The sequence below is a fragment of the Schistocerca americana genome, chromosome X (genome assembly GCF_021461395.2).
Source record: "Schistocerca americana isolate TAMUIC-IGC-003095 chromosome X, iqSchAmer2.1, whole genome shotgun sequence".
NCBI lineage: Eukaryota > Metazoa > Arthropoda > Insecta > Orthoptera > Acrididae > Schistocerca > Schistocerca americana.
Window position 1 is genome coordinate 597,913,510 of NC_060130.1, and position 12,551 is coordinate 597,926,060.

The window sequence follows — 12,551 nt, forward strand, 5'->3', positions numbered from 1 at the left end:
AATTTAAATCATGTTTCATATTGTCAGCCATTGAGTGAACAGTCTGTGAAGTCCAAATCCTACAGACATTCATGGATTCCCCATTGGATTCCTCTTCTTGTGCCTGCTGTTAATCTTCTTGTAGCTGAGTCAGGGACAAGTAGAAAATGTGTTGGTGACAAAATATGTCCCTGCCCGACTTCAGTTTTTGTCTCTATTGACTGTAAGATTTCCCTTGTGGAGTACACAATGTTTGTAGCCATCATGCAGTCTTCAGTTATGTTTAGGACTTTCTGTGGTATACCCAGGACCGTACTGAGACCATGGCGAGGATGGCCCCCACCAGTGGCACAGGTGGGAGAGGGGGGGAGGGGGGGGGACAAAAACTAACCAAAAAGGAATAAACAAACAGGAAAATGATTTAATAATGAACCGGGAGAGATACATGAGTTCTTGTACTCCTCATGTTCCTGTCTTCTGCCTATGAGAAGAAGCCTTCCTCTCAACCTGAGGCTGTAAATGTGTGTTGTTGTGACAGTGTCATTGCGTCTAAGTATCATGATGATGTAGAGACTACTGCTAGATAGGCACAACTCGGATCGTGTCATCAGTGTGCATGGTTCACACAGCTTCTGCCTACACAGTTAACTTATATTCAACAATGGAGTTTTTGCTGCACTTTGCTTGCAGCGGTATTGTAGGGTACCAAAAGTTGGCAAGTGGGTGCTGAAGAAAATATGCTATTTGACTGAAGGATTCTGATTTTTGCCAGTTTCTGCCAACTGAAAGGTGGAGTGAAACTGTGTATGCTAGAAAGCTTCAAAGTATGAGATACGATAGTAACTGAAATGGGTAACAGATCTCACATATGACAAGTCATTTTATCTCACTTTAATTTACTGCTGGGAACACCATAAATGAGAGCTCTGTATCTTATTCTGAAAGAATACACAGTAGAATTTGGTACATGTCATCTGATGAGTATTCATCATAGTAGCCGGCCGAAGTGGCCGTGCGGTTAAAGGCGCTGCAGTCTGGAACCGCAAGACCGCTACAGTCGCAGGTTCAAATCCTGCCTCAGGCATGGATGTTTGTGAAGTCCTTAGGTTAGTTAGGTTTAACTAGTTCTAAGTTCTAGGGGACTAATGACCTCAGCAGTCGAGTCCCATAGTGCTCAGAGCCATTTTTTTATTCATCATAGTACCTCAAACTGCTGCTTAGCATAAAAAAAAAACCCATGCACGCTCCACGAGTACTCTGCTACCCAAGTAGCTGCTTCCTTTATGTAGTGCACACCTGATCTTTCAATGGGAGACCTATAATTCTCCACCTGATAACACAGGTCCAGAAACCTGAAGCCAAGACTGTCACAGGATTGACAAAGCAAACCTGAAGCCAAGACTGTCACAGGATTGACAAAGCCTTTGGTTGAGACCCTCCTCTCCACTAATCTATCTTGTGTAACTCGAATCACATCTGTATACAGTAACTACTGCACCCTGTATCTGTTTGTGTTCACCCTCTACAATTTTTATCCCCCATCACTTTCTTCCATTACTAAATTTATGATTTCTTGATGCTTCAAGATTTTTAGTAAATCTACAGTGAAGGTCATACAGACTAACACATTTCATCTGGAAAAACCAAATTTTACAACACACGTAAGAGTTGGCAGTAATTACATTTGCCAGTTTAATTGTAATAGCTTTTTATAATTGTAGTAACACTGTTCACGTTTACGTCGCACTTCACTTAGCGTAGACCGGGACTGTGTCCTAGGCATGCACGATGTTAACTGTGTGCATGGCCCGTGCTGCCGGAGTTGTTCTTGTTGTTGTTGCGATCTTTCTGGTGGCTACTGCACTCCTCCTCCTTCGGGGGGATGAAGCCACTGTGATCCACTGCGTCGGAAGGTGGAGCGTCGGGCAGGAGCGATGACCTCCACATCCATTGGATGGCCAGAGTTGAGGGGATCTGCCAACCCTCGAGCCGGAACCTTCGAATACGGCTGGAAGTGACCCACACGAAGAGGCCCCCGTCGTCCCACAACCGGGGCCCGGGACAGAACGGGCGACAAGCTGTCGAACTCCGTATCCTGTTCCACCTTGGGAGGGGCAAGACCCTGTGGTGGGGACGAAGGGGAAGGGACGACCACAGGTGAACCAGCCTCCTGAGAAACCGGGCCTGCTAGGGGGGCCGGCTCTCGCTGGGGCATCTCGAACGATGGCTATGCCGGTGCTGGAGCTACTGGAGGCTGCCAAGGCTGAGAACCATCATAGTGCGGCAGAGTCACAGCGGGGAGTGGAGGTAACGTCCCCTGTGAAACCAACACAGGTGCCGGCAATGGGGAAGCCGGTGTCCGAGAGGGTGGAGGGTGGGTGCCCAAACGTGGACGTAGCTGATTTTGGTGACGACATACCACCCGGTCCCCCGCCTGCAAGGTATAGAGCCGGCGGCCATTTCGGCACAGGACCACCACCGGTATCCAACATGGATTGCGACCAAACTCACGGGCCCAGACCAACTTACCCAGTGGAAAGCCAGGTACTCCGTTTTGTGAAGACTGGCGAGGACCAGGCCGGAGGAGGTGCAGCAGAGTCCTAGGTTGACGCCCATGGAGGAGCTCTGCGGGGCTGCGTTCTCCCATTGGTGTGGTCCGGTATGCTGTCAAGAAAAACGTCAATGCTTCCTCCGCAGGAAATTCGTGCACATACTTTTTCATCTGCGTCTTAAATGTGCGCACCATGCGCTCGGCTTCCCCATTCGATTGTGGATGGAAGGGGGGAGAGCAAACGTGCCGAATACCGAAGCGCCTACAAAAATCCTGGAAGGTCTGCGAAATAAACTGCGGTCCATTGTCCGAGACCAGGGTGATTGGCAGACCTTCCACATAAAAGTGGCAGACCTTCCACATAAAAGATTTTTGCTAGTGCCTGGATTGCAACTTCTGAAGTGGTTGAGGAGCAGCGAACCACATATGGGAATCGGGAATAAGCATCAATGACAATGAGCCAAAAGCCATTGAGAAACGGGCCCGCAAAATCGATGTGAACACGTTCCCATGCTTGGGTTGCCGGCGGCCATGAAGAGAACGCTGCCCTGGGAGATGCTTGTTGACTCGCACACTGGGAACAGGCGGCCACCAAGTGCTCAATTTCTCTGTCAATACCGGGCCAGTACACATGTCTGCGTGCCAAGGTTTTAGTACGGGAAACACCCCAGTGCCCCGCATGTAATAACGTGAGGACCTCCCTTCGTAAACTTGCAGGAACAACCACGCGAGGAGCTGTATCATCGGTAGCCAGAAGGAGAACTCCTTCCAAGACCGAGAGGCGGTCCCGTAGAAGAAAATAATTACGAAGAGGGTTCGAGGCCCGGCCCGGAGGGCGGGATGACCACCCCTGCTGAATGAGGCGAACTACTTGCCGGAGAACCGGGTCAGCTGCCGTTTCCCTGGCGACTCGAGAACTAGTGATCGGGAAGCCATCAACCGCTTGGCGGGACGCCACATTCAAATGAAAACACATAATCTCCTCGCGATTGAACGTAGGATCCGGACCCACCAGAAGACTGGAAAGAGCGTCGACATTGGCATGCTGTCCTGTAGGGCGAAAATGATGTCATAATGGTACTTAGAGAGGAACAAGGCCCAGCGCTGTAGTCTGTGGGCCGCCCTATCCGGAATCTGAGAGGCGGGGCCAAATAACGATATTAACGGCTTATGGTCAGTGATTAACTGAAACTTCGTGCCATACAAGAAAGGGTGAAACTTGGTAACAGCGTAGACAATGGCCAAAGCCTCTTTTTCCACCTGGGAGTAATGGGCCTGCGTGGGACTAAGAGTTTTAGACGCAAACGCCAGTGGTTGCTCGGAAGCATCTGCATTGCGATGGGCCAGGACCGCCCCCACCCCATACTGTGAAGCATCTGTAGCCAGGACCAACGGCTTATGGGGATCAAAAGTAACCAAACAAGGGGCTGACGTGAGGAGGCCCTTCAACGAGGTGAACGCTCGCTCACATGCAGGCGACCAATCAAAAGGAACACCCTTGTGCAGAAGGCAGTACAAGGGGTGGGCTATAGTGGAAGCCCTGGGAATGAACCGGTGGTAATAGGCTATCTTGCCTAAAAAAGCTTGTAACTCTTTCAGCGAAGCGGGCCGAGGAAGGTTGACGATACCTTGGACCAAACTTCCTAGTGGCTGGATGCCGTGCCGAGAGATAGTGTAGCCCACATACTCAATGGACGGTTGGAAGAAGGTTGACGTATGCAGGTTGCAACGCAAGCCCACAGACCTGAATTTGAGAAAGAGGGTGCGAAGGTTGTGCAAGTGTTCCTTCGTGCTGCGGCCTGTGACAATTATGTCATCCAGGTAATTAATACAATGAGGGATTGTCGACGTGACATGCTCAAGATAATGCTGGAATATCGCCTGGGCACTGGATATTCCAAAGGCCAACCGCTGGTATTGGTAAAGGCCAAACGGGGTGTTGACGACCGCCAGCCGTTTGGAGTCCTCATCAAGTGGTATCTGATCGATTTTCGAAAAATATTGGCCTCCCGCCACAGCGGAGAACAATTCATCAGCACGAGGCAAAGGATAGGTGTCCACCACCAATTGGGAATTAATGGTGGCCTTGAAATCGCCACAAAGACGTAATTTTCCCGAGGGCTTCCTTACAATAACGAGGGGCGAAGCCCACTCACTGCAAGAAATGGGAAGAACCCCTAGGGCTGTCAGCCGGTCTAGCTCTTCCTTTACCTGAGGTTGGAGAGCCACGGGGATCTGCCTCGCGTGTAGAAAACGCGGGCGAGCCAACGCCTTCAACGTTAAGTGAGCTTCAAAATCTGAAACATGCCCCAGGCCCTCCTCAAAAATATCGCGAAAGTCTGAGATCAAAGATTCCAATGATTGATAGGGAACGTCTTCAGAGACCAACTGTATGTTGTCAGCGATAGAAAAACCGAAAGCTTGAAAGGCATCCAGGCCAAAAAGGTTAGCGAAGCTCGCATCACTGACAACAATAAAAGTAATAGGTCGAGTGATTGATTTGTAAATCACGTCGGTAGTGAATTGACCCAGTAGGGGAATGAACTGTTTACCATAACCGCGTAGATGCCGGTAAACTGGCGCCAATGGGGGCGATCCAAGGTCGGAATAAGTTCGTGCATTCAACAACGAAACTGCCATGGCTGTATCTACTTGCAGTTGTAACCGGCGCGACCGAACCGACGCCTCCATAAAGAGTTTGCGTGCCGATGCATCGGGAGCCTGGCCCGATGAAACTTCCTGAATGTCAACGTCCATATCCTCTGTACCTGCTTCCTTCAATTCTTTTGAGGCTGAGCGGCAAGCTTTAGCAATGTGACCTTTTTTATTACATTTGCGACAAAGTGCCCAACGCTGGGGGCACTCAGACCGATCATGATGTATATAGCACGACGCACAGGACGTCAACAGGGGCCGGCGGCCGGAATTCTGTTTACGCGCCGTGCGGGAGCGGCCGTAACGGACGGATTGTACCGCTCGCACGTCGTCCACCCCGGGCACAGTAGACGCGGCCGTGCCGCCCTGAATCTCCGCGACATCGCACCACGGTTCCAGCTGTTGACCTGGTGCGTGAGAGACTTCATATGATTGAGCAATGGACAGGACTTCCTCGAGGGAAGGGTCTTCTAACTGCAGGGCCCGTTGCCGGACCTCCCTATCAGGGGCCGAACGAACAATGACGTCGCGTACCATAACGTGGGCATACGACTCTCGCGACTGCTCCGTGACAAAATGACACTTGTGACTAAGACCGTGCAGGGTAGCGGCCCACGCCCGGTAAGATTGATGGGGCTGTTTCTTGCATTGATAGAACTCGACCCTAGCCGCCACAACATGCGTGCGGCGGCGATAATATGAATACGGCAATGAACACAATGTGTCAAAAGACAAGGACGAGGGTTCCTGCAACGGCGCTAGCTGCCGCAAAACTTGATACAGCGAGGGAGATATCCAAGACAAGAAGAGAGCACGACATACCTCCGCATTGGCAACATGAAACGCCTGGAAATGCTGCCAGAGGCGATGTTCATATGCGTCCCAATCCTCCGCCGTCTCGTCATACGGGGGAATGGGAGGAGGGAACTGCGCCGGAGCAGACGGCGTGGAGTGCAACGCCGGAAGCTCTTGTTTCATGGTGGCCATGAGCTCCGTCTGCTGCGCAACCAAAACCCGCACCAAATCCTCCATGCCGTGGAGAAGCTGCGAAACCGGAACGACGACGCAACATGCGAATGAACAACCCTACTCGTCGGCAATTGTGTAGTAACACTGTTCACGTTTACGTCGCACTTCACTTAGCGTAGATCGGGACTGTGTCCTAGGCATGCCCGATGTTAACTGTGTGCATGGCCCATGCTGCCGGAGTTGTTCTTGTTGTTGTTGTTGTTGTTGTTGTTGTTATGCCGGCAGAGGTCGCGTCCGAATTCTCGCGTGCCCTCTGGTGGACGGGACTCTACTTGCGGCAACTACCGTGCGTGACACGCTGTGCCAATGTGCGCCTCCCGCGATCTTTCTGGTGGCTACTGCAATAATCATCATATTATGTGAATAAGTCCAAAGTAACCATAGCCTAGCAAATATGCCTTAATGAAAACAGATAGACTAATCTTATGCTGCTGAGTGAGGAGGTGGAATAGCTAGTTATTCATGTGGATTCAGTTATGATAAGTGCCCTTAACAAAAGATTTATTTGTCTATTAAATTATGAACAGTTGTTTATGAGCCATGAATGATGGGTCACAACAAAGTTTATATTTGAATAAATTTACTATTTTTGTAAGGTGAAACATGATGATGGAATAGTTCCTTTGAAATAGACATGGCCGATTTCATTTCCCATTCTTCCTAATCTGAGCATGTTCTCCGTCTCTAAGGCCCATATTACACTGTCAAAGATGTTTGACAAATCTCTTACATAAGCTAGGACAATGCCCTAACTTAAATATATAAAAAACTTAATGTAAATATCTTCAAAAATCCATATTATTTTCATTTAGCAAACAGAGACAGTAGAAGATATGTATTTCATTAGTTAAAAACTCTGTCTACTGCCTTAAAAATATTGGTTTATTAGGACCTAAACAGATCCAATTAATTCCTGTAAATATATACTGTAAAACAGACTAAGTAATTTTAGCAGAGAGTACAGAATGTCTGAGTAATATTCCAGTAAAACTGACATCCTGATTTGACCGGAGATGTCACAACCAGTTTCTTTGATTTAAAGGAGTTTTTCAAATGGGCATATAAGTAATTGAAGATGTCTTTGTGATACAAGGTGATCAAAATAAAACTGACCAAAAATTATTTCTGGAATTTCATGACAATGCAGTCTCAACAACAAAGAGATCACCCAAGAACAAGTGCATCTGTGTTTTCAGCAAGTTGGAACAACTGCACATGCAGCCTTCACATGAGTTCATGAGGTGTTTGATGAGGAGAGGAGAGGGCAGTCAGCAAAGGCAGTAAACTCTCCTGTTCTCTAAATCACCTGAATGACCTTCAAGAGCACCTGATTTTTTTCCTTGTGATTTTTATCTGGGTGGAAATTTGAAGGATTAGGTATACTTAAATAACAGCCACTTTCTCAGAGAGCTACAACAGAACACTGAAAATTCTATTGCTGTCATACCTTAAACTGAGCCACTGTATGTATGTTACAGTTTTGTGAATCATACAGAGTGCTGCAATACCACCAACAGTGGTCATTTCCTGTAAAGAGCAGTTATGTAATTCATTAACTTGGGGGTTTTATTTTCTGTAAGATTTCTAAAAAAATTATAGCCTAGTTTTATTTTGCCAACACTGTATTGCTTAATGCATAGTACTTATTTAGATAATTATCTCTTTCTGTTATGGATGTCTATAGTCCTGATTTTAAGAACTTCCACCATCTTTCACAGTCTCATTTTTTCCATTAGATCTCAAAACAAAACATTTAGTTCTAGAATTTAACTGACAAGTTTAACTTTCTCTAGAGTATAGCCTATTACCTTACTTTACTCATTTATACATTTCTGTTATTTACTCTTTTCTGTACATATAGCATAATGTGCAAGAGTTTGCAGATTCAAGTCAGTTGCATTTTAGTAAATAGAATCAATACCACTGATGTTTTGTAACAGTATTAGAGAAGGAAAGTTGCTACTTGCCATATAGCAGAGATGCTGAGTCACGATAGGCACAACAAAAAGCTATAATTGTGTGCTATCGCTGCTATATGGTGAGTAGCAACTTTCCTTCTCTAATATTGTTACATTCCATCCTGGATTTTCCATTGTTTGATTTCCACTGATGTTTTGACTTTATAAGTACAAGTCCCTATCTGCTTGCACTGTTTTACCCCATTCTATGTTTCAGGGCAAAAAAGCTATTAAAAGATTCTCACAACAAAGTTTTCGTAAAACAACTGACATCAAATCTCGCTTGGAAGATGTAATTCTAGGACAGGGGTCAGCACGAAGTGAAATGATAATGCGACGTAAAGGTATGCATTTATGTTGATAATAATAGAAAACTATGGAATTTTGTTCTCCCATATGTAAGTGTTTTGTTTATAGTTCCAGAAAAGCCTTTGTACACAGAGTATTCTATTTATCTGATGACTGCACAAGTGGCACTCTAGATAGCGGGCGGTGGGCGCTCCGTTGCCCAGCAAATCACATGCAGTGCTGCCCATTCGACAGGCCTGCATGGCTCTGGTGGGTGGGTGGATGGCAACACACTCCCATTTGTGCGGTCATCAGGTAAATGGAACACCCTGTAGAATCATATATTAATGTAATTATTCTCCTTGTCCATGCAGAGAAGAATCCTCCAGCTTCTCCTGGTTGGCCAGGTGATCGATTACGATGGCGCAAAGAACAAATGGCATACCGTCCCACTGCAGAACAGCCAGAACGACCAAGGGCTGAAGTTGAGACAGATGCTCATATAGAAGGAAATCTGGCCACAGAGGTCAGCTTTGTTATTCTAGATACATTGGAGCAAATTGTTCAGGTGCGTACTAAATATCAGCACAATAATTGTATCCCTCTTATTTGTTAAAAAGTCAGCCTGAAATAGTTGGAGGTTGTTTAGGTTGCTGAAACATGTTTTCACTGGAAGTTCTTTTTACTGGTTTTTTAGCTTTTTAAATATGTTCAACTTTCACTACAATTATGTGATTTGATGTGAACTCCATCTTTATTTGTGCTGATTTTCTCACTGACAAGGAAAGGTTCCCAGGGATTGGATTAACTTTTGGAAACCATATATATAGTGTTGTATTTTAGACTCCCAGATATCACACCTTGGATCCATCAGTCAGAGTGAACCCTCATTTGTGAGTAACCAGTAAAAAAATGTTTTTTTGAAATTTAACATGATGCCCTAGGGCAGGGGTGGGCAGGAATCCTGCACGTGTGTGGTGCACTTGCATGCGTGCAGTTAACAGGTGTTCTGCGTGCACACAGGGGCAAGCTAGCCACCCACTTCTCTCCCCTCCCCACCATACTGTCTCTCCACTCCTTCCTCTGTAATGCGGTTTGTTTCCTAGCTTGCTTTACTGAATGAAGGAATAAGGGTAGTAGAAGTGCTTGAAAGAAATTATGGTTTGAAAGAGTGCCTTTTACCTACGATAGGTTTTATTTAATTATCACAGGTAGAGTTTACAGTACGTTTAATGTCTGGAACAAAATTTCTACATACAGACAAACGCAAACAGTTACGTAAATTTTCATCACTGATGTTTGCTCTTAACCGAGACTTATTAATTTTCATAACAGAAAAAAAATCTCTCACAAACGTATGTCGAGCCAAACACTGACATTATCTTCGCGGCTTCACGATGGAGACGAGGAAACTCTTGCTGTGGAAAATCGTGATAAAAGTCTATTACACGTCTTGCCAAAAGGAGCTTGTCTCTCAGACGTGAATTACACTGTAGATCTATTAATTCCATTTGCAAATTGGGATGAATATCATCTACAGAAACAGCAAATGGTCTCGAGAACCATTCAAATGCTTGGGATAAATATGATATATCCCCAAATCGCTTGAGAAATTCCTCTTTTATTGCATTAAGTACGGAAACATATTCTTTGCAATTCTGTTCTCGCACAGTAGACAGAGTATGGAAATGGACTGTGTTTCCTGACGAGAGCTGTCTTTCCCACAGATCAAGCTTGCTAGTGAAAGCTTGCACCTTTTCAGCCATTTCACAAATTAACTGATTCGCTCCTTGTAAACTTGTGTTCAGTACATTCATGAGTCCCTTAATGTCCACTAAAAATGCAAGGGCGGCAACCCACTCTGGATCTTCTAACTTGGAGTCGTACCTTCCTTTGTCCTTTAAGAACTGATTTATTGGTATTCTCAGCTCAAAAAATCTTTTGAGTACATTACCGCGTCTAAGCCAGCGGACTTCACTGTGGTATGGTATGTCACCATACTCTTCCCCAATTTCAGCTAAGTATGCGTGAAACTGTCTATGTGTAAGCCCGTGGCATCTTAAATAATTAACTACCCGAATAACCACTTACATGATGTCCCCCAGTTTTGCTGCTTTTGCACAGAGTACTTCTTGGTGCAAAATGCAGTGGATGCTGTCCAATGATTCTTCTGTATGCTGTAGTTTTTTTCTGAGTAATCCAAGAAATCCCATTTGTTCCCCTTTCATTGCAGGTGCTCTGTCTGTTGTCACTGACACCAAACGTTCCCAGTTTAAGCCAGCTGAATCGACAGCTTCTTCAACGGCTTTTAGGATGTCTGCGCCGGTGGTCGTGCTTTTTAAAGATATCATATCTAAAAAATCCTCTGTTATGTGCAGAGCAGTGTCCACGCCGCGGACATAAATCACTAATTGCGCGGTGTCTGAAATATCTGTGGACTCATCAAGTGCGATAGAAAAAACAATAAACTCCTGCACTGCACTCCTTAATTGACGGTTACGTCACCTGCCATGGCACTTATACGACGACTTACAGTCCGCCGAGAAAGAGTGATAGCTCAAAACTGATTTGCATTCAGTGGGCAAAGTAAATCAGCAGCGTCATTGATGCACTCCTTTATAAACTCACCTTCAGCAAATGGTTTTCCAGTTCTCGCTATATTAAGCACAATCTTATAACTTGCACATACCGCTGGGCTATCATTGTTGTCGTCCTGAAAAATTGAAAACAGTGCTCCATAAAATGTAAAATCAGTTAGATGAGAGACACGACGAAAGAAAGTCGCAGATCTCTCGTGACAACAGCAACTTACATCAGATTCATCTAGTATCGTCAGATCGCTCTTCTTAAGTTCAGTCAATTTCCCCATCCGCTCAGAATCCGACAGCAAATTGTACTCGTCCTTGTGAAATTTATTATAATGGCGTTCAATACTAAACTTCCGCTGACCAGCGAGAATACTGCCACATATTAAACATTTTGAATTTTCACGTTTTTGTACAAAGAAAAATTGATTCTCCCATTCTTTTTAAAAGATAGCAAATCTCCATTTCTCCGTTTCCTTGATTCACTCTGCATTTTCCGATACTTCAAATACAACGTTCACTACGTAGTGGTCGCTTTGCATCAACGTCCGTAGCTTAGCCTGGTACTACACTGCCACAACCTGCCGGCTGTCGCCACTGCCCCATTCGACGATTGCATGCGAGCAGCACACGTGCAACGCTGTGCGCTCATGAGCCACGTGCAACGTTTGCCCGCCCCTGCTCTAGGGCTTAAAAATAATTTTACTATGCATAGTAGTGGTGTAACATAGTGGATAAGGTACGCCCTGATTGCACATCAGGTTGTAGGTCCAATCCTGGTAGGTGCTTTGAAATTTTTTATTTTTAAATCTTTATCAAAATGACTTTTATAATTATTTTTATTCTGTTCATTGGCTGAAATGTAATTTTTTTTAATTTCTGATCCTTTGCTGCAGCATTTTCATTATTTTATTGACTTTTTTTGCTCTTACTTTTTTCCTATCTTCTTTTTTCATATGGAATCTGTTTATTTATTTTCATTTAGCTGTCATAATATTTAAAGATTTGAAATTTCTGGCATATAACAGTTAAAAACAAACAATGAAATAATTTATGTTGGTTGTGTAATTGTCAGAACTGTTTTTTGTTAAAAGATGTAAATTTTTTGTATTGTAATCATCACAAAAACATTTAAAATGTAAATTTTTATTGCACTATGAATAAAATAATTCTGATAATGATTGAAATGAAAAAAAAAGAGATTATAAAGTAAACATAATTGAGCCAAAATCAGGAATAGAAATAATGGATTCAATAACGTGGACAAAATATAGGATGATAAAACTGAAGAAATGAAATCAAAGCTAATACATGTAAGTAATGAAAAACATTTGGATAAAGATTCCAAATAAAAGAAAATGATGGAAGAAAAAAATGAGAGCAAATGGAAAAGTTAATGCAGTGTTTAAAATGATGTAACAAAGGATTAGAAATGAGAAGGGAAAAAAGAAAGAAAAAAATATTTAAACCAGTTCATTGAACAAAAATAATGATCAAAGTTATTTC

The 12,551-nt window shown here is 44.4% G+C and overlaps 1 protein-coding gene across 1 annotated transcript in view; it reads left to right on the plus strand.

Moving 5' to 3' along the window:
* LOC124555399 (dedicator of cytokinesis protein 7) overlaps nt 1–12,551 on the plus strand; it is a 258,351-nt gene that overhangs the window by 166,940 nt on the left and 78,860 nt on the right. The window contains exons 26-27 of the mRNA XM_047129295.1: nt 8,390–8,516; nt 8,835–9,028. Coding sequence (XP_046985251.1) covers nt 8,390–8,516; nt 8,835–9,028 — 321 coding nt within the window. The remainder of the gene's footprint in view (nt 1–8,389; nt 8,517–8,834; nt 9,029–12,551) is intronic.